We start from the raw sequence: 23,639 nt of genomic DNA on the forward strand, positions 1-23,639 counted from the left end.
TTAAACTCTGAAAAGTCACTCTGAGAGAAATACAATATGATTTAAAAAAAGAAAAGGAGAGGTGGTTGCCGTGAATCTGAAAATAACCATCAATCAAATTGTGTCTGTGTCAAGGGGTGGCAAACTATGACCCATGGGCCAAATCTGGCCTCCCACTTATTTTTTGTGAATTAAGTTTTATGGAAACATAGTCTGCTTATTTATTTACATATTCTCTAGGACTGCTTTAATGCTACAACAGCAGACTTGGGTAACTGAAACAGAGACTGGCCCTCAAAGCCTAAAATATTTACTAACTAGCCTAACTAGCCCTTATCCCCAGAGAAGGCAATGGCACCCCACTCCAGCACTCTTGCCTGGAAAATCCCATGGACGGAGGAGCCTGGTAGGCTGCAGTCCATGAGGTCGCTAAGAGTCAGACACGACTGAGCGACTTCACTTTCACTTTTCACTTTCCTGCATTAGAGAAGGAAATGGCAACCCACTCCGGTGTTCTTGCCTGGAGAATCCCAGGGACCGGGGAGCCTGGTGGGAAGCCATCTATTGGGTCGAACAGAGTCGGACATGACTAAAGTGACTTAGCAGCAGCAGCTCTTATCCCAGGTGTCCATAGTGTATGTAAAGAATCCACCTGCCAGTGCAGGAGACGCAGGTTTGATCTCTGACTTGGGAAGATCCCCTGGATAAGAAAATGGCAGCCCACTCCAGTATTCTTTCCTGGAAATTCCATGGACAGAGGAGCCTGGTGGGCTGTAGTCCATGGGGTCTCAAAGAGTCAGACACGACTGAGTGCACACAGCATACTAGTTCTTACGAGAACCAGTGTGCTAACCCCTGGTGTATGTCAGCAGTGCCCCTAAGATCACCCAGCTGTTGCAGACAGCTCTGCATGTGATATGGTGAGAAAGAGCCTCATTGACACTGTGACTCCTTAATAGCTGCTGCTGCTACTGCTGCTAAGTTGCTTCAGTCGTGTCCGACTCTGTGCGACTCCATAGATGGCAGCCCACTAGGCTCCTCTGTCCCTGGGATTTTCCAGGCAAGAACACTGGAGTGGGTTGCCATTTCCTTCTCCAATGCATGAAAGTGAAAAGTGAAAGTGAACTCGCTCAGTTATATCCGACTGTTAGCAATCCCATGGAATGCAGCCTACCAGGCTCCTCCGTCCATGAGATTTTCCAGGCAAGAGTGCTGGAGTGGGGTGCCATTGCCTTCTCTGCCTTAAAAGCTAAGAAACCCTAAACTCTCAACTTTAGTCTATCCATGAAATAGAGGTTCTAAAACCCATCTTATAAACTTAATGTGAGTGCACTGTGGATGCTGAATAATGATAGTTCGCTTCCCAACCTCCCTGAAGTCTGCATAGATATATGGAGATGAAAGTCTTTTCAAAACTCATGACATTTGCTCTGTAAGACTCTGATTTGGTTCCTGCAGCTGTAGTCCATCTCATTTCCCACTGCTTCACATTGGAAGTCCCAGCCTCCTGATACTCCTCCAGGTTCTGTTCAGTTTTTCAAAGGCATCAAGTTCTGTCCTGCCCTCTTGACCTTTGCCCTTAGTGTTCTTGGGTCTTGAAGTACTTGAAGTACTTACTCCTCATTCTCTCGTAATCTACCTGGCCTCTTCTAGACTGTCCTTCAGATACTGTGCTAAATCTCACTGCTTGCATGAGGCCCTCCCTCAGCATGCAGTGTAACAGGAACCTGTCCTGTGATCTCAGAGTACCCGGGCTGCCTGGCCTTCATGACTGATAATCAGTGTTTATAATTTAAGATATACATGTAGAATATTTCTGGTCTGTTGTATAAAAATCTTTCTTGTCGAACTAGCTACCAACCACACTTTATGGTCAAAGAGTACCTAGCACAGAACAGGCTCTCAAGAATATAATTTTCATTCAGCAATCTATGAATACTTAACCTTTCATTAAAAGGAGCCAGGATAATCTTAAAGAAAAAACAACTGAAGTTTTGATTCTGATGACATACTGGGTGCATAATTTGGTACAAGTCACTTTACCTCTCTGAGCCTCCCTTTTCTCACATGTAAAATGTGATAGATAATATTTACCTCACATGTTTATGGCAGAATCAGCTCTGATAATGAATGAGACAATATAAGCATAGTATGTATTGTGGGACCTTGATGGGTTTACTGGCTCCAAAAGACATTTGACAGTAAAGGTGCAGCTCCAGTGATTCTCCAGAACTTTGGTACTCTCAGTTTTCTTATCTGTAAAATGAGGATAAAAATTGTATCCATCTGATATACTACTTATGTGTTTAGTGTATTAATATATATAAAATAGAATACTGCCTACTATGACCTGCTAAATACCTAATTGCTGTTTTGGTTTCTAAATCATATCTGACTCTTTCAAGACCCCATGGACTATAGCCTGCCACATTCCTTTGTGCATGGGATTTCCCAGGCAAGAATACTGGAGTGGGTTGACATTTCCTTCTCCAGGGGATCTTCCCAAGCCAAGGATCAAACCTGCATCTCCTGCATTGGCAGTTGGATTCTTTGCACTGAGGCACCAGGGAAGCCCTTAAATACTTAGTAAACGTTAGCTATTGCTGTATTTGAGATTATTATTAATATTTTGATTCTTAAAGATTTTGAACACTTTCCTGGGAAAAGTGTACATTCTAACAAAATTTTATAAATAGTTGCAAAGAGTTCACAATTCCCCTGAAATTTACCCTATGCTGTCAAACCAGTCAATCCTAAAGGAGATCAGTCCTGAATTTCATTGGAAGGACTGATGCTGAAGCTGAAACTACGATACTTTGGCCACCTGATGCAAAGAACTGCCTCATTAGAAAAGACCCTGATGAAAGATTGAAGGCAGGAGAAGGGGACAACAGAGGAGGTTGGATGGCATCACCAACAGAGAGGTTGGACATGAGTTTGAGCAAGCTGTGGGATTTGGTGATGGACAAGGAGGCCTGGCGTGCTGCAGTACATGGGGTCACAAAGAGTCGAACAAGACTGAGCAACTGAAGTGAACTGATCTGTATATACTGTACATTACCTTTTGCTCTTATCTGCCTATGAGGTCAAATTCTAAAGGATAGGACTTACCTAAAATTATGTCAAAGAATTTCCGTGTGTGTGAACTTTTCTGATTGAGGTTCCCTAGTGTTCATTGTTTAGTCACCAAGTCATGTCCCACCCTTCCGCAACCCCATGGACAGTAGCCCACCAGGCTTCTCTGTCTATGAGATTTCCTAGGCAAAAATACTGCACGGGGTTGCCATTTCCCTCTCCAGGGGATCTTCCTGACACAGGGATTGAACCTGCATCTCCTATGTTGGCAGCCGGGTTCTTCACCACTGAGCCACCGGGGTTCAATTCTCAAAGTGATTACATCCCCCCAAAAGGGTTTTATTTGTGATTTTTGTTTGTTTCAGCTTGAGAAGAACTTGTTAAATGCCAAAGCTGTAGCTTTTCTTCTTTTGAAGTTCATTCTTTACCTTTAATTGTGTATTGAAATCTGTAGCTGGAGTGTATTTTGCAAAGCCAAACACACACAAACATTTGAAAAACCTGCATTTGCACTGCCCAGCCACCTGCACAGCAGCCAACAGCTGCTACAGACCCCTCATTGGGAGTGGCTGTCTGTGGTCCAGGGACCTGTGCGGTGGATCTGACACCGTAACCTCCTCGCTAGATGATCTTTACTTTTATGAAACAGTAAATAGCAACTCTTGTAATCCTCACCCAAGAATTTAGAAAAGCCTACTTCTGAAAGCACTTAGGAATCTCTGGGAGAGTTTCGAATTCATGAAAAGGCCCAGTGCCAACTTTTAAAAACATTCCCTTTGCCAGAGGGGAAAAAAGACTATTAAAAGTTTCTATTGGTATTGTCATGGAGCAGCAGTTAGGGATTATAATAAATGAACACGTGAGGCACACATTGCAGATTTGACATGCTTTATAAATGCCAAATAATAATAATGATGATGTCACAAGGCTTTCATTTTCAAACTGTCTTAATTTCATTCTCAGTTTGAGATTGCAGATTATAGTAGAAATCAGCCCAAAGTGAAAGCTTAAATCAGCTTTCCATTAAAGTGCTTGACTCCAGAAAATTAGTTTGTAGGAGGAGACGACCACATCGTCTCTGGTGGTGTGGGGTCTTTGCATCACCCTTGTGGTGATTTCATCGTGATGCCCATGGTACACCATGTTTCCCAAACAACCCCGTGTCCCTGAGCTAAGCGGCCTGTTCGCTTCTGTGTCTTGCTGTTCTTGTAAAAATCTTAACTGCTTTGTTAGTATCACTCATATTCTTTCTCTCCTTCTCTTTCTCTCACATACACATTCTGTCATGCTCTCTCTCTCACTGGTTGTCTTTCTTAGTGTCTCTCATGCTCTCACATGGTTGCTCTGTATTTCTCACCTCACATTTGCTCACATACTCACTCTTCTCTCTTTCCCATCACTCCCCTTTTTACCCCAAGGGAGGCTTTCAAGGCTTGTCTTCACCCAGCTCTGGGAAAGAAAGGAATAATCCAAGAGAACCAAGTTCCCATCCCTGGCCTCTGGTGCCTTCCAGTCTACCTCACCTGCATTTTCTCAGGTTATTTCCCCATTCAGCCTGTAGGTCCTGAGTGAACCAAGTTGTGTAACAGCTCTGCCTTCATCCTGGCTGCCCTCTGTTACCTGAGTTCCTGCTCTCTCTTTTTCTTTGACACCTGGAACATCAGGTCTTCCAAAAGGCCCCTCTTGCTACAATAGTCTGCACCACTGGTCGTCCCCTGGTCTTAGCTCCATGAGACTGTGGAGCCAGGACTGCAGTTGACAGTTTACTAGTCTGACTCTCAAACTTGTCTTTGTTCTTTGAGTACAGTGATGACACCTTACTCATCTCCATATCCCAAGGACTTAACTCTGTTGTGTCTAATATAAGGGAGATGACCATTAAGTGTCTATTGAAATTAATTTAATTTATTCCAGTCTTTAAACTATTATTTATTAGGTGATTGCACTATTTCATGGATTACATTAGCTCCTTATTAAAAAACAAACAAAAACAAACTCCTGTTGTAGAGGAGCACAGAGGCGACCTGCCCTGAATGTTGTGCCTAGGGCATGGAGATGCGGGGTGGATATACTACACTTGAGAACAGCTGTTCTTCTTTCAGCACACCTAACAAAGCCACTTATTCCCCCACCTTTTAAAAAGAGAACTTTTCTGAGGGTTCAATACTGGTTGAAGTGGTTGACTCACTTTTAGGTACAACTTGTTGTATGAAGAGTATCTGTTTTTATTTGTCAGATGCTAATTAAACACAATGAGAGACTGATGTGAAAGATTCAAAGGAACTTATACTGTATGAGGCAATAGCAGTGTCACAGCTCATATCTGATACTGACTCCAGGGTATATATCTACTGAGTAGAACTGAATCACAGGGCCAGAGGCATCTTCCTGCCTCTAGTCCCCCACTCCTGCCACTGTGGATGACTTTACGTATGTTTGTGGTATGTGGTGTGACTACTCTCTAGAATGATTATATGGTTTTAGATGGATTAAACAGAATAATTCACCGTAACTTGATGATAGAGAAAAGCTTCACTGAGAATTTGTTGACATCTGAACTCATCCTTAAAAAAATGTACAAGTTGGACCATGGCAGAGATGTACATGGGCCAGTGTGTACTTTACTAGAAAGCTTAGTTCTTCTACAGAAACTGAGTAAGCCTCAGCTGTTCCTGAGTTTCTCTCTTGGACCCTGTGGAGTCATTATTGCTCTTAAGTGTATTTTTCTTCCATTGTTCTGGCAAACTTCTCTCCATCCCACAGCTATTTGGAAACAACTGCTATACCAAGCCTCAATACTAACAGCATTTAATAGCCATCATTAGAAGGAAAACTTCTGCTTACCAGTCAGCCTGCTGTGAATAGTAATGGGAGATTTCTTTTTTGGGAGTAGCCCCAGTCTCTTAATTGGTTTGAAAAATATTGCTCATTTATTTTATTCTTAAAACAGTACCTTTTTGCTGAACTTTAATAAGTTCATTTTTCTATTACATTCAAATTCAACATAGCTGTAGTCTGCTGAAAGGTTTCCTTCTTGTACATGCTGTCTGGGTAACCTGTCCACTTTCACCATTGCTTATGTCAGTAAATGCATGTATAAATATCCGTAAATAACCTTGCATGCCAGTTGCTTCATGTCCGACTCATTGCGACCCTATAGACCGTAACCCACCAGGCTCCTCTGTCCATGGGATTCTCGAGGCAAGAATAGTGGAGTGGGTTGCTGTGCCCTCCAGGGGATCTTCCCAACCTAGGGACTGAATCTGTGTCTTCTGTGTTTCTAGTACCACAGGTGGATTTTTGACCACTGAGCCACCCGGGAGGTCCCATAAAGTACCTTACAGGCATGTAATAAGCATGTCATGTGTCTTTTCTCATTTAGGTCTTTCAATAACTTTATGGACTAGGTACTGTTATTCCCATTTCATAGGTGAGAAAGCCATATTCTAGATGGCGTATGTTCCTTGCCCAAGATTCTAGCTCTAGGAGCTGGCATGAATGAAGTATCCGCAGGCCATCTAGAAGCTGACTTGGAGCCTCACCTCTGCTGCTTGTTAGCTGTGTAACATTGGGACACATTGTGTGGGTTTTCTGAATGGCTTTATCCGGTATAGAGGGTTAATCCTCACTGTACTTACTGTACATACTGCGAGTATCAAAATTAAAAATGAGAGTTCATGTAATGGCACTTTTAAAGCAGTTAAGTGCTGAACAAATGTAAGGTGTTCTTTTCTCATATGTTTTGTGTAGTTAATTTAGCATATTGGAATAAATGGAATTTAAAAATGGCATGTAGCACACACATATATGCTTTGCAATTAGTGTGGCAGAATTTAATTGTCACTCCATTGTTGGAATTTTGATGCCTCCAGCTTGATGAATAGCCATTATCTGTGGGTGTTATCAATTAATCTAGGTAATGAATTCTCTTCATTATCTTGTTCTTCATGTTAATTATACAGGATTTTCTTAAACCTATTTATCAAGTCAAGGCAAGTACACTTTTTTTTGGGGGGTGGCCCAAGTGCCTTTGAATATGGAATATGTACAAACAGGTTAACATAATGGGTTTAAATTTACATTTCAGAAAAATTCTAGTCAGTAGCATGACTTTTCTTATATCCTTACTTGTAATGTAAACTTGTATCTCTTTATTGGGTCTGTTTTTAATTAAAAATGTCATTATCTTAAGATTATTAAGCTACCTATGAATTTTAAGTATTAATATATACTTCTGGCATATCAAAGAAGTATTAAGGAGGCATAGAAAAATTTGATGAAGAAGGAAATGGCAACCCACTCCAGTGTTCTTGCCTGGAGAATCCCAGGGATGGGGAAGCCTGGTGGGCTGGCGTCTATGGGGTCGCACAGGGTCGGACACGACTGAAGCGACTTAGCAGCAGCAGAAAAATTTGAATTTTTACCTATTAAAATAAAACAAATAATGTCACTAGTTTTGAAATATTTTAAAAGGTACCATGACAGGTAAAAATCAAGTATAAACTATAAAGAGAAAAAATGTAAGTACATGAAATTTTAAATGACACTGCTTATAAAATAACAGTACCAGACAGCAATATATGACAAAGCAGAAGATAGTATATAAGAAATAAGTGGCGTACTCATTTTGAATTCAGAGAAGTGATTGATAAGATAATTTGGGTTAATATGGTAATGTTATTTAGTGATATTTATTAATTAAGTATTAAATTTTAACTTTCTTAACATCTTGGTCTTTTTATTGTGTGTTTTTTTTTAAGAGAGCATTATTTAATTATCTTTGCTATTTAGCCAGTTACTTGAGGGAATGTTGACTGTCAGCATTTTGATGAGCACCTTCCTATTTCGATTTCAGGTTGAAGCCATCCTAGTCAATATTTTTGGTGGAATTGTCAACTGTGCCATCATTGCCAATGGGATCACCAAAGCCTGCCGGGAGCTGGAACTCAAGGTGCCACTGGTGGTCCGGCTTGAAGGTAAGTTACCACAGATGTCCACAGTGCCAGTACATCCTTCTTCAGGATCAGGTGACCAGCATGTTCTGCATTCACAGACTTCCTGAGTCAATATACGGAAACACTGGGTTACATAAGATGACACAAATGCAGTACAGAAGTACCTCTCTGAACTTCTAATCTGGTTTGCAACTCTCCAAGAATAGCATATGTTATAAGTCTCCAAATTTTCCAAACATATTCTAGAGTGGAACTCTTTTATTATGAATCATATTGTGAGTTGGTGTTCTGGGAAAAACACTCTGAGAAATGCTGCTCCAAGAATTTTTCACCACGTGACAGCAGAGGTTCTCAAACTTTTTCATCTAAGGACTTCCTTACTTGTTAAAATTGAGAAACCCAAAGACCTCTTATTTATTTTGGGTTATATCTGTTAATATTTATTAATTTACTTATTTGATTAATAAATTAATTTAGTAAAAAAAATAACCACTTAGAAATTTTTAAATACTTATTTTTAGTAATAATTTAATTTTTATATTATATATTTTATATGTAAATATATATGTATATAGTTATGAAGAATAACTATTTTAAATTTAATAATAAGAGCAGTATCACTTTATGGTTTTACAAATCCCTTTAATATCTAGCTTAATAATTGCTTCTGTATCAGAACCTTTGCAATATGCTGTTTTGGTAGAAGTATATGAATAAAATCTGGCCTCATAGAGTCATATATCTGGAAAAGTGAGCATTTTTTAATAATCATTTTGTATAATTCTGAACATTAATCCTTGTTGCTACACTAAAATCTATAAGTAATACTTTCTTTATTAAAGGTTAGTTTTAATGAAGAATCTGAAACTATTTCAATGCACTTTCTATACTCTGTTATGTTAAAATCCATTGGTCTGTCTTAGACAGTAAGTGGATTTTACACGTGTGTGATTTATTGATCTTTTGGAAAATTTTGGATTGTGCAGATCTTCCAAAGGTTACTACATTTCAACATACAGTATCAAAAAATTCACATCTGTTACTATCACACCATTATCAGTAAAGCTTCTAAGTATTGAGAAGTTGTCAAGGTGGTAGATGCAAATTTTCCAGAATTCTAATTTTCATTTGAAAATACAAATTTTTCACAGTATCCACAGGATGGTAAACTGTTTTCCTTGCAGTAACAGTCTTAATTCACCCATTTTGGGGACAATGTCTACCAGATATCTAAGACTGAACAAGTGTAGTATGTTCTTTGTTATTCCAAGAAAAAATAGTATTCCATGGAAGAGTGGGGTTTTAGCTTGCTACTCAAACAATTATAACATGCTTTTCATTGTAGTTCGGTATACAGCCAAGTGCTTTTTGTATACTGCCCATTTGATCACACAGAGTATTAGAAAGATGTGTACTCAAGGGTTGAAACTTAATTACTATTTTTTTCATTAAGGACGTTCTTACTTGAAAGTGGAAACTTTTCCTTGTGAATGTGAGGTGGTGAAAAATAAAATGAATACTAGTACATATCAGTGCTGCTTGATCCTTACATGCCAGCAGTTTTATCCACCAGTTACTTTTGCTTCATCAGGGCAAATGCCAACAGAGAAATATTATTATTATTACTACTTTAAAAATAGTTCTTACATCACAGACCTCGCCCAGGGTTCTGTAAACTACACTTTGAGGAGCACTGTAGTGGAGAAGCAGAAACAGACAGTTTGATGTGAAAATTATGCAAAAGTCCCATCCACATTGTCAACAAATTCACATTACAGTGATCAAGCAGACTTCAGGAGTATCATTTTGGGGACAGTGTACTTTTTCCATTCACCATTCTGGTGCTATAATTCCTTAGAGACTTTCTTCTTCTCAAGATAAAGTCCAGGGATAATTTGACACTAACTGTGTAGCACTGTTTTCTTTTGAAGTCTAACCTCCAGAACAGCTGCAGTCCATTTTTCTCTGCTTGCTTCTTTCTTTGTGTCTCTTTCTTCTCTTACCCTCTACCTCCTTGAGATTCTCTACCTCACAGACTTAGATGTACACCATATGGACTTGACAGAAATAATTATCACAAAGGAAAAATTAAAATAGCAGGGGCTCCAGTTGGCAAAGTTTAATATGGACATTAAAACATATAATTGAATTAAAAGTTCTTACAAATGTAAATGTGACATGATTGATCCCAATAAAAATAATTTCAGTGAAAGGATAATGATTGAAATGATTGGCAAGGCTGCAGTGAAAATTCATTAGGTAATTAGTGTGTTCATCAGTGCATTTATAACTCAGATTAAAATGTTGATCTCAAACTGTTTTCAGGGTCAAAATGACCAGTGAGCCTCAGATTCTAAAAGTCAGCTCTTCATGTATTCTTAAAGGGGAGCAAGTCTCCATGAGCAATTCAGGGTTCGAAATGTCTTAAGTCTGTTAGACCATCAGATTTATATTTTTTTCTTTTTTAGATTTGTATCTTTTTAATTAAAACATTACCAAGGTATATGCTTGTGGTTTTTAAATTAATTAAGTAATGTTATAAGTACTATGTGTAAGCCATTGAGCTTTAGACATTAAGGAGTGTGCGTAGACCTATAAGAAATGATGTCAGTTACTAGATAATTGGGGAAATAAAACAAAAAGTAAAATTAACAGTGCAAGCTAATATATATATAAAATGTAAACCATTGTTTGCCCTAAGAAAATCTGCTTCTATATTAATAGCAGTAGCTTTGGGGGCATCTCACAAAATCACCAGCCTGGCTTTTGGAAATGTTCATACCTAATGGCAACCCCAGAGAAGGCAATGGCACCCCACTCCAGTACTCCTGCCTGGAGAGTCCTATGGATGGAGGAGCCTGGTGGGCTGCAATCCATGGGGTCACTGAGGGTCAGACACAACTGAGCGACTTCACTTTCACTTTTCACTTTCATGCATTGGAGAAGGAAATGGCAACCCACTCCAGTGTTCTTGCCTGGAGAATCCCGGGGACAGGGGAGCCTGGTGGGCTGCTGACTGAAGTGACTTAGCAGCAGCAGCAATGGCAACCCACTCCAGAATTCTTGCCTGGAAAATCCCGTGGAGAGAGGATTCTGGAGGGTGGGCTACAGTACATGGGGTCACAAAGAGCTAGACACGACTGACTGACTAACACTTAAGAATGTCCACCATACCATGGGGAACTGAAGATGAGCTTGAAGAGGGTACTGGGCCCCAAATATATGTAGCCTACAAATGTGGAGGGTGACATTTTTCTATCGGTCCCCTCATTTCATCATCATAGTTTGCTGTCGTGGTTCTGATCATAGATAACAAAATACAGAAATTTGGTGATCGTATTATCCATAAAGACAACCAGATACAAACCAAGCTCTGTGCTCTTTATGCTAAGGTACTAAAGTGTGTGTTCTTTAAGTTGAGCCTGTTTTAGCTTAGCCCACATTCATTATCATACCTTGTATTTTGTTTTTTGAAGTATAGTTGATTTAGAATGTTGTGTTAATTTTTACCATATATATGTACTTTTTCATATTCGATTCCATTATGGTTTATCACAGAATATTGAATATGGCATATCCTTTTTTTAAAAAAACTTACTCAATATTGACTACTGTAATTATAGTACAATTACAGATATAAATTAGCAGTGACATGTTATAAAAGGAGGATTTTCAAGCTGAACGTGAAAGTAACTAAGCTTTAAAGAAGGAGGAAATTTGTAAAGGACCAGAAGCAAGTTGTTAGATCTATTACATATTTGGGAGTTGGTACTGGGATTATAACAGTGGCAGAAACTGAAAGCCAGAACCGAAGTAGATCAGTAGGCTCTCCTGGAGAAAGCAGTGTCTTTGTAGCAGCATGTTATGGATGAAAAGAACTGAGAGGGACAATTAAGTTAGTAGCCAGAATTTACAGTGTTAGGTAGAATCTAAAACCCAAGCAAATTTGCCAGATAGAGGTAAAATTGAATAGGAACAAGAACAGAACTAGAAAAGGAGATGAGAGAAAGTGGGGCCCTAAGGTTTAAATCTGTGACCAGAAATGGCACAGTTAATGGACTTAGGAATGTCAGAAGTGGAAACTAGATAGAAAGTCTGGGAGAGGATGACATTAGGGTGTAGTCATCCTTTATTTGCTCAAACTACAGCACAGTTGCACTTGTCTCACATGCAAGCAAAGTAACTTAAAATTCTCCAAGCCAGGCTTTAACAGTGTGTGAACCATGAACTTCCATGTTCAACCTGGATTTAGAAAAGGCAGAGGAACCAGAGATCAAATTGCCAACATCTGTTGGATCGTAGAAAAGGCAAGAGAATTAAAAAAAAAAAAAATCTACTTCATTGACTATGCAAAAGTCTTTGTGTGGATCACAACAAACTGGAAAATTCCTAAAGAGATGGGAATACCAGACCACCTGACCTGCCTCCTGAAAAATCTGTATGCAGGAAAAGAAGCAACAGTTAGAACTGGACATGGAACAACAGACTGGTTCCAAATAGGAAAAAGAGTAAGTCAAGGCTGTATATTGTCACCCTGCTTATTTAACTTCTGTGCAGAGTACATCATGAGAAATGCTGGACTGGATGAAGCACAAGCTGGAATCAGGGTTGCCGGGAGAAATATCAATAACCTCAGATATGCAGATGACACCACCCTTATGGCAGAAAGTGAAGAGGAACTAAAGAGCCTCTTAATGAAATTGAAAGAGGAGAGTGAAAAAGCTGGCTTAAAACTCAACATTCAGAAAACTAAGATCATGGCATCCTGTCCCATCACTTCATGGCAAATAGATGGGGAAACAGTGGAAACAGAGACTTTATTTTGGGGGGCTCCAGAATTACTGCACATGGTGATTAGAGCCAAGAAATTAAAAGACGCTTGCTCCTTGGAAGAAAAGTTATGACCAATCTAGACAGCATATTAAAAAGCAGAGACATTACTTTGCCAACAAAGGTCCGTCTACTAAAAGCTATGGTTTTCTAGTAGTCATGTACAGATGTGAAAGTTGGACTATAAAGAAAGCTGAACATCAAAGAATTGGTGCTTGAAGAAGAATCTTGAGAGTCCCTTAGACAGCAAGGAGATCCAACCAGTCCAATCTAAAGGAAATCAGTCCTGAATATTCATTGGAAGGACTGATGCTGAAGCTGAAACTCCAATACTTTGGCCACCTGATGTGAAGAATTGACTCATTTGAAAAGACCCTGATGCTGGGAATGATTGAAGGTGGGAGGAGAAAGAGATGACAGAGGATGAGATGGTTGAATGGCATCACTGACTCAATGGACATGAGTTTGAGTAAACTCTGGGAGTTGGTGATGGACAGGGAGGCCTGGCATGCTGCAGTCCATGGGGTCACAAAGAGTTGGACACGACTGAAAACTGAACTGAACTGAACTGAACATCCTTTATTTGAAATGAAGCTGTAATATCAGATGGAATCTGTGTGTCGACAGAGATGTGGTAGTACAGGGGAAGATCCAAAGAAAAGTATGATGGACAAGTGAATAAGTCACCTCCATTTTGAAGGGCCCTGTAAACCATACTCAGGACTCAGGGCATTGGGAATTATTCCCCAATAGCACAGCTCAGTTAAAATGATAAACCAATCAAAACCCCAAATCTCTTGTCACAAAAAGTCTTGTTCTCAGTACTTTTAGTGGGGAAGAAGTTGCTAACGACAGAGCCCTCTCAGGAATTTCTCTTAGACTCAATATAAATGTTTTCATTTGATTTCCTGTTGGTTAAAACATAAATTCTGCACCTCTCACAAATCTCTCTGCATTCAGTTATGTATTACCTAACCTTAGAGTATCATTTGGATCCTTCTGTTTTTCTAAACATAGCAAACTTTTCTTTGTCTCTGGTGACAGAGAAAGGCAAAGTGGTACAAAGAAGCAGAAACATTTTGAACAAGTCTACTGATAGTTTTTGTTTAACTTGACACCATACTTTGTTTTACCTGAGATAAACTTCAAAAATAACGTTTTTTGTATTAGTCCTAAAATTGGTTCACGTTCTCAGAACACCCACCATTGTCTGCCTAGTTAGTAAAAGTGATATGAGAAATGGGTGTCCACCATCCCAGCATATTATGAAAAACCAAGCAATGACACATGAAAGTGAAGTGTGATAGAAAAACCTTACCAGAGTCTGAATTACAATAATAAAAAAAAATATTACTAATACTTATTAGCTGCTTTCTAAGATACTTTGAAAGCTCCATGAACAAAGCTATTGGAGGTGGTGGAATTTCAGTTGAGCTATTCCAAATCCTGAAAGATGATGCTGTGAAAGTGCTGCACTCAATATGCCAGCACATTTGGAAAACTCAGCAGTGGCCACAGGAATGGAAAAGGTCCGTTTTCATTCCAGTCCCAAAGAAAGGCAATGCCAAAGAATGCTCAAACTACCACACAATTGCACTCATCTCACACGCTAGTAAAGTAATGTTCAAAATTCTCCAAGCCAGGCTTCAGCAATACATGAACTGTGAACTTCCAGATGTTCAAGCTGGTTTTAGAAAAGGGAAAGGAACCAGAGTTCAAATTGCCAACATCCTCTGGATCATGGAAAAAGGAAGAAAGTTCCAGAAAAACATCTATTTCTGCTTTACTGACTGTCAAAACTTTGACTGTGTGGACTACAGTAAACTGTAGAAAATTCTTCAGGAGATGGGAATACCAGACCACCTGACCTGCCTCTTGAGAAACCTGTATGCAGGTCAGGAAGCAACAGTTAGAACTGGACATGGAACAACAGACTGGTTCCAAATAGGAAAAGGAGTACGTCAAGGCTGTATATTGTCACCTTGCTTATTTAACTTCTATGCAGAGTACATCATGAGAAATGCTGGACTGGAAGAAGCACAAGCTGGAATCAAGATTGCCAAGAGAAATATCAATAACCTCAGTTATGCAGATGACACCACCCTTATGGCAGAAGGTGAAGAGGAACTCAAAAGCCTCTTGATGAAGGTGAAAGTGGAGAGTGAAAAAGTTGGCTTCAAGCTCAACATTCAGAAAACGAAGATCATGGCATCTGGTCCCATCACTTCATGGGAAATAGATGGGGAAACAGTGGAAACAGTGTCAGACTTTATTTTTGGGGGTCTCCAAAATCACAGCAGATGATAACTGCAGCCATGAAATTAAAAGACACTTACTCCTTGGAAGAAAAGTTATGACCAACCTAGATAGCATATTCAAAAGCAGAGACATTACTTTGCCAACAAAGGTCCGTCTAGTCAAGGCTATGGTTTTTCCTCTGGTCATGTATGGACTGTGAAGAAAGCTGAGCACCGAAGAATTGATGCTTTTGAACTGTGGTGTTGGAGAAGACTCTTGAGAGTCCCTTGGACTGCAAGATCCAACCAGTCCATTCTGAAGGAGATCAGCCCTGGGATTTCTTTGGAAGGAATGATGCTGAAGCTGAAACTCCAGTACTTTGGCCACCTCATGTGAAGAGTTGACTCATTGGAAAAGACTCTGATGCTGGGAGGGATTGGGGGCAGGAAGAGAAGGGGACGACAGAGGATGAGATGGCTGGATGGCATCACTGACTCGATGAACGTGAGTCTGAGTGAACTCCGGGAGTTGGTGATGGGCAGGGAGGCCTGGTGTGCTGCGATTCATGGGGTCGCAAAGAGTCAGACACAACTGAGCAACTGAACTGAACTGAAGATACTTTGACACATAGCTGTAGAGTCTGAACAAATGTTAGGTTTTTAATGATCCAGATAAGAGATAATTTGAAAGCCTGATGTGATTCATTACTAGTTCAGTATCTATTTCCTATAAACAGAGAAGGTGGCCTCTCTTGGCTGTTACGTGACTATTCAGAAGAGCTGAGTTCCTTGCCGTAAGTCTCACCAGTTTGTGGGTTCACATCTGAAATGTCCAGATGTGAAAAGTTGTATTCAATCAAATCAGGCTTTATTTAGTGGGATTTTGTGGTCAAATCTTTATTCTCAGCTGTATAATAATTACAGGCTATTTTACCAGTGGATAAGGAAAGAATTACTCTCTGAAAATTTGGTGACTTTATAATTACATGTATTTACCTGCCTTATCAGAATAAACTTTATCAACTGAGATGTAGGATTATTTTTATTTAAAAGACTCTTGGGTAAATTGAACAAGCACACTTTTGCAGGGAGTTTAGCTTTTATAGACACTTTGTTCCTGACATGAATAAAGAACAAATTAAATGAGTTTTATTTTTTCCTTCGTTTTCAAAATGTATACAGACTTGGCACAGAAATTACCTAGGTGGTTAGTTTAGCCCAACCTGTGATCCTACCGAGAAATGTACAGACATTTATTGACAACTTGGTGTGTTCAGCATGCAGATGTGTTTTAGCCAAGGCTCTGTATTTCACATGGGAGGTTTTATGGTGCTGGATCAGAATCTGCTAAAACCTTCAGAAAAGGTTTTTTTTTTTTTTTTTTTTTTTTTTTCCCAGAATTCAGTTTTCTTTCTTACTATCCCACTTCAATCTGCAGCTAACTTCTGTGTCTCAGATATGCCTGAAGTAGAATTTATTTTTCTCACAGGTGTTCATTATAATTCAAAGTTCATAAGGAAGTAATAATGAGTCTAGACAATCTATAGTTGGATTCTGCTACTCATAGCCAAATCTCAATTTAATTTTTCCACTCAGTACCAAAATTTTGTTTAAGCAACATAAATATCTTAACTTTTCTTTTGCCAAACGTCTTTAGAAACAGGAATCCCTTGTGATGTCCCTTTTTATCCTTCCAATCTCACTAATGTTCCGTAAACTTTCTAAAGTTATTGAGAATGTAAACATCCCTGAGTCAGAAACTTTGTCTTCTGTTTCTCTTATTAACAGTTTCTTGATAAGCCTTCCTGAAATACTGACAGATTGGACCCACAGCCAGAAGTATGCACATCAAGTGTCCTTCTTAGCATGGTCACAGGGAAATTGTTGTGCAGTGCTTTGGTCTGCTTAAGGGGAAAAGAAACCCTGAACACTGAAGCATTAAGAGACAGCCACTGAGCCTTCAGCTGTGTCCATCTACTTGGCAGCCGTCCATTCATCAAGGCTTCAGTTATGCTAGGATATGAGACCTGGAGAGGAGAGTGTGATTGTCTTTGTGGCTCCCATCAGAAAGTGAGCTATGGCAGATTGACTGTGAGCAACTAGCTTGTAAAAGTTTTCATTCCGAAGGTTTGTGCTCTAGGCCTGCTGCTTATACTCTGAGACTGCAGAGACTAAGGGATGCCCAACTGAGTGGCGGCACCATCCTGGGCAGAGTAAGTGCAGATGCCCAGCAGGACTGGTGTCTGGCTCTGTGTTTGATAGCACCGCTGGCCTCTGCCTTCTTTCATTTTCCTACTGTGCTCTCCACCAAGTTTTCTTCTTCTCTTCCTTTCTCAGTCCTGCTCCCTGCAAGATGAGATGGGTCTGGTCCTCACCTGCACCCCAGCCTCCCCGAGTACATCTTCCCTTCTTGCCACATTTCAGTTCTCATGTGGCTGTCATTGGGAGGACGGCTCCTGGATGAGGGTTCTGATGTTTTCTGTCAGGGCATGTCTTTCTTCCTCTCTGTTTGATTCTCATTTTTCTTCTGTCCCTACTCTTCCAGTTTCCATTTTCTGCACGCCCCATTCCTCACCTGACTTTCTGCCTCACTCTCTTCGTCTCCTCCCTCCTTCAGTGTCGCCTGTGGGTGCTTCTCCACTGGGACCATTTTCACTTCACGTTGACATCCGTCTCCTCTCCTCCTTTTTATCACTAGCATCTTCTCCCTGTGTCTCTTCCATCATGTTTAATTCATCATCACCAGGTTAAACAAAACGAGCCATTGGAGACAATCCTGTTCTGTCAACAAAGCTTAAATCCTCTCATTGTCTCTAAACACTTCTAAATGCTTAAACTTTGCCACTATCAAACCTTAAACCAAGTCTCACAGGACCTACCTAAAGTATCAGGCTAGTTAAAGCTTTTTGTGATCTAATATTTAAGTTTCCAGACAAAGAGTCTACTGTATTTGGCAATTTGAACTCTCATTTTACCCCTTGGTAGTTTGTGTGACTAACTGGACTTTAGATCATGCTGGACACCTGCTGCCTGGCACAAGTGAAAGCCTCCTGCACTTCAGGGAAGCAGTCAGTGTAATTACAGGACTAGGGCTCCTTTAAGGAAGATGGCCTCTGTTTTATGCAAGATTTTTTTTTTTTCAGTTTTATGGATGTGACAACTTTAAATTCTCTGACCACCTCAGTAAATCAGATGTTTGCTGCTGCTGCTGCTAAGTCGCTTCAGTCGTGTCTGACTCTGTGCGACCCCATAGACGGCAGCCCACCAGGCTCCCCCGTCCCTGGGATTCTCCAGGCAAGACACTGGAGTGGGTTGCCATTTCCTTCTCCAATGCATGAAAGTGAAAAGTGAAAGTGAAGTCGCTCAGTCGTGTCCGACTCTATCGACCCCATGGACTGCAGCCTACCAGGCTCCTCCATCCATGGGATTTTCTAGGCAAAAGTACTGGAGTGGGATGCCATTGCCTTCTCCAAAATCAGATGTTTAGTGTAAGGTTTTAATGGCAATGTACTTGGAAACCCCCCTACTCTGACCTTCTCACTCCCTTTTTTTCTTTCTTATTGCCTCTACCCCCTCAGCCTCTCACTAGGGCCAGCCAGGTTCCTCAGCTCCCTAGAAGTCCAGATCCCACAGATTGTCAATCTTTTAAGCTTCCATGATAACCATCCCTCCTGTTGTCCACAGCCCATCCAGCCAGACCATGTTATTGGAATCTTTGAGGGGACCAAACAGATTTTTCCCCATTCTGATACCGTGAGAAATAAGAAAAAGGACAAAGGAAAAATATCACCTTCATTCCTGATAGAGAAGTTGAAGTAGGTAACTTACTGTATACTAAAAGTGAGCTGTTAGTCTGCCTAACCCCCAAATTAGGCAGCTGTCCACAGCCAGTCATGAGTACCACTGGACTTGGGTGGGCCTCCCTCCCCTACCCCAGGGCAGAATGCTGGGGGGCAGAGGTTGACCTGGGCTGACTGTGAGCATCATGGCACAGAAGGAAGGCCAGAGGATGGGGCTGGGGCATCCATGCCAACTTTCTCCTTTCATACATTTGTCCAGATACAGCCCTCCACTGCCACTGTGAAGTCAGTCAGAGAAGAGATGGGGCATATTATGCCAATGACTGCCCCCTGCGTGGGAGGAAAATGCCCCTGGTACATCACAGGTCATTAGTCTTCGTTAGGAGTGGACGGCCTTTCGGTCAAGTGCCCACCCCAGTCTAGGCAGTGGACGTCTCTTCAAAAACAAGTTGATTTCCTGAGCAGAAGCTGGGGGTGGGGCACTTTAATAAGGAGCAATGGGGACTATCATATCCTGAGTCCTGCTTATGACCTCACAGTACCACCATCTGCTCCCTGAGTATTTTCTCTGTGACCAGTCAGTTCCTTATGTAACATTTGAAAGCCGTATTCTATCAGCCATCATATAGGGAGAGAGAGAAAACGCATAGCTATGAGGGAAAAGACAGCAGATTCAGTCTGTGCTGTTTTACAGGTGACAGGCATGCTCTGTTTATAAGCCTGTCCCAGACTGTGCCACCTTGAGGATGTCCAGAGGCAGAGCTGCCCAAGCCAAGAGACTAACTTTCTCATGGAATGTTGTAGGACAGGAATGACAAATAGCTTTCATGTCATGCCACCTTCTATATATTTATTGGCAGTAGCTGCCAGGAGTGCTATGCCAAGGAAGATTCCAAGGCTGTAGCCCCGGTCAGCAAGAAAGAGTTCTGTGATCATTATTGATGTGGGTAAGGAGAGTGAGGGCACTTGAGCCAAGTACTGACCATTGTCAATTGAAAGAGATCATAGGTGGGATCTTCATCCCTAGAAATATCACAACCTGTGCACCAGAAGTAGGAAGCGGCAGCTTAAAGCTGGAGAAGCACCAAAGGAGACTGGCCTACAGGGCCAAAAATTTGGATTGTGTAGCACAAGATCTGCAGACTTTTTCTATAAACAACAGAATTTTTTTTTTTTTAGGCTTTGTGAGCCATGTATTCATTCAGCTGAGTTCACACAGCTGAGACACAATGACTCAGCTGTGCCATCATGGTGCTGAAGCAGCACAGACAATACAGAAAGGAATGGGCATGGTTATGCCACAGTAAATCTTATTTTACAGAAGCAAACGGTGGGACATAGTTTGTTGCTTGATGTAGAGATGAGACTAGCATCAAGACCTAGAACTCTGGAAACTCCCTATGGTACCTGTGTCTAAATCTCTTTCTATCCTCAGCTTTGGAAGATTTCATTGAGATCCAACAAAGCATTTGACAGGCAATATTAAGCTCTCCAAATCTAACTTCTTTTCAGGAAAACATTAACAGTGATGTCTACTCAGAGATTTCTCCCAGGTACGTTCAGAGTATGTGCAGTGATGCAGTCATGTCACGTCAGTTCTTAGGCAGCAGTGGGGTCCCAAAGATAGCATATCAGACAGAAGTCTCACACCACTGAAATTACCTGTGAAAACCCCTGTGACCACTGTAAGTTAGAATATATCAATACAGAGATTGAAAGCCATGAGGTGTACTGAAGGAAGGCATGAAAGGGAAGTCCACATGCAGGTAGATGTTCGGGTGAAGGAACATTCCTTCTTGGTTAGAACATTCTTACCTGAGCAAGTGCAGACTGTAATGTATCCTACTTGCCAGAGGGCTCCTCCCATTCTAGTTTAACATTAAGGCTCCTGAGCCTTTGGTTTACATTAATATCTGTGTTACTTGTCTGAGAGTTCATACAGTTGAAAGCAAGAACATAGGCATCTGTCACAAGCCCTCAACCATTATGTTAGATCTGATCCTAAACCTGCTTGCGTGATCGTAAACACATACACACCATTCAAGGAAACATAACGAATCTGGCAGTCAGCTTCCTGCCACCTCCAGCTGTCATCATAGGAATTCTACTCATGCTCACAGCCTGGGCATTTGTTTTTTTTCTTACCAAGTGAGAAGAAATCATTGAAGCCAGTAGGTATGTATGATACAGCCCCACAGGCTATCTTATGTCATCTTCAATTTTTATAAAACATGAGGGATACACAGTATTCAGTAAGATACTCATCCAGCTACAGTGACTTTCTCAGGTTGCTCAGCTAGTCAGTACCAAAACAAAGTTTAAATCTCAGCTTCCTCATCTGTGAAATGGGAATAAAAATATATCAGCCTCACAGGGATATTCTAAGGAACAGATGAATTCTAAAATAACCTAGAATGATCCCTGTCTCAGTGATTGTCAGCTCTCATTTTTATCTGAGGTTTTATGTACAACTTGAGTGATTCCATATGGATGGACTCCTGCAAGGTGCTAGCTGTAAGATGCCCATTATCTCAGACGAATGAGGGGCCACGGATGCAGCAGGAGCTTTGCTTCTGATCCTCAATGAATTATTCCATTTCCAACAATACAATCACAATACACAAGAGATGTGATAAGCTTTCTAAATTTACGTGTCACAAAGAAAATGGACCTCCTCTATCTGATTGTCACTCGGAAGAATAATGAAGGAGGATCAAGGGCACAGGGACAGTGAACATTTGAGGAGGAAGCTTTTGCTTTATAGAATTTGGTTTGTTTCCACTGACCTCTCATATCCTGGGGAAAACGAAAAAAAGACTCAATTACTCAAAGCAGGGGTCGAAGTATTTTAGGATTTATGAGCCATGCTGTTTCTGTCACAAGTCCTCAGCTCCGCCACTGGAGCACAAAAGCAGCCATCGACGATCTGTAAATGAATCACTTTGGCTGTGTTCCACTGAAACTTTATTTATGGGCACTGAAATTTGAATTTCATGTAATTTTCATGTATCACAAAATATTCTGATTTTTTCCCAACTGTTTAAAAAATGTAAAAATTATTCTCAGCTCACAGGTGGTACAAAAAGAGGAAGCAGCCTGAGTTTGTCCCCCAGGTCATTGCACCAGCCTGAGACACAGACCTGTCATGGTTTGCTGGTTGTTTGGGTACATTATCTCACGTCTCTGGACCTCAGTTTCCTCTAGTGAGAACAAGAGACTGATCCTAAAGGAGCCCTGAGATTCCTTCTAGCACTAAAAGACCAAGACTGCGAGGTTGTCGTGTGGTTTTATAGTCAGACAAACCTAGGTTCTAGCCTGGGATTTGCTGAGGGATGTTGGGCAAGTTCCTAAGCCCCAGTGCCTCAGTTGCCTTGTTTGTAGAGTGGGGATAGCAATGTCAACTTTAGGGTTGCTGTTAAGATTCAACTAATAGGATACTTATGAACCCCTCTACTGATGTGTCCAATGAACATTTATTATACCTAATATATATTAAGTGCTAACTATTGTATTAAAAATAACTTGTATTAATTGTAATAACTATTTTTTTTTTAAGAAAAAGCTGAATTCCTATTAAAATAATACTTTTTAAAACTAGAGAGAAGTTTTCTTCACAGCCCTGTGATAAAAAGCTGGCCTAAGTGGTGGGGAGGGGCTGCACCTTTTGAACAAAGCCCTGTAATTAGAGTCCACTACTGTTATCTTCTCTCCCATGTAATGAAAACAAGGAACAAATTTTGATAAATTAACTTTGCATCTGTGTATACAGCTCTCTCACTCCACCCAGTGGCAGGAAGTAAGTGGTAAATCATGTGGAAAAGATGGGAATTTTTTTTTATTTTAATAATTATTATTGTTCTTTTTATAATATCCTCTACCAATAGAGAAAGATTTCATTTTAAACTCAGTCCCCTGTGACTCTCTATAGCTGTTTTTATTTTTTTTTATTTTTATTTTTTTTTGATGTAATCTTCCCGTTACTTTTATTTATTTTATTTATTTTTTTTTATTTAATTTTATTTTTAAACTTTACATAATTGTATTAGTTTTGCCAAGCCTGCAGTGGTAGGTAACCATTTAGCTGAGTGGCTTTCAACAGGCAGATACTAAGAAGTGCCTGAACTTCGACCAGCACGAGTTGATCAGTATCTGTACAGGTGGTTATTTAAAGTATTGTCCTGCAGCCTCATTAAAAAGAAACTCAGCCTTTAATAAATATTAGAAAATGTCAGCAGCACAATTTAAATGTGGGAAAGAGATCAATTTTCTTTGTAATTGTGTGCATAGGCATAAACAGTCTGTTTGGAACTCTTGATTCCATGTCACAGTTTAGCAGCCATGATGGTTTCTATTTAGAAATAAGGACGGGAAGGGAATGTGGAGTAGGTGTCAGCCACTTGGTGAATCAAGAAGAAACTAAGCTGAAATACTCACATGATGTCATTAACAAAATGTATCTGCAGACTAGCAAGCATTTGTTGAAGGCTCCCTCCGTTCCCCTCAGCATTTCCAGTGACCTTTCAGAGATGGCTCTTCTTTCTCACCATCTTCTTTGCATCCCCACTTCCCCTTCGAGCTGCTCTCAGAACCAGAATGAGGAAGTGATTTGTAATTCCTCTCCAAGCCTTGGGCTGCAGGGCCTGCCCTGGCTTTGTTTCTCCCTGGCCTGTCCCTAGCCCTGCCAGCCAAGGAGAAATCGACCAGGGTGCTGAAAGGGAGATGCTGGCAGGGTCAGGGTAGGGCTGCTGTGGAAGAAACTTGGC

The 23,639-nt window shown here is 40.5% G+C and overlaps 1 protein-coding gene across 1 annotated transcript in view; it reads left to right on the plus strand.

Annotated features, from left to right (window-relative positions):
* The window catches only part of SUCLG2 (succinate-CoA ligase GDP-forming subunit beta), a 281,980-nt gene that overhangs the window by 250,907 nt on the left and 7,434 nt on the right, over window positions 1-23,639 (plus strand). Inside the window, exon 10 of the mRNA XM_055557476.1 lies at window positions 7,910-8,030. Within this exon, the coding sequence (XP_055413451.1) occupies window positions 7,910-8,030 (121 nt within the window). The remainder of the gene's footprint in view (window positions 1-7,909; window positions 8,031-23,639) is intronic.

Source organism: Bubalus kerabau, chromosome 20 (genome assembly GCF_029407905.1).
Source record: "Bubalus kerabau isolate K-KA32 ecotype Philippines breed swamp buffalo chromosome 20, PCC_UOA_SB_1v2, whole genome shotgun sequence".
Taxonomy (NCBI): Eukaryota; Metazoa; Chordata; class Mammalia; order Artiodactyla; family Bovidae; genus Bubalus; species Bubalus kerabau.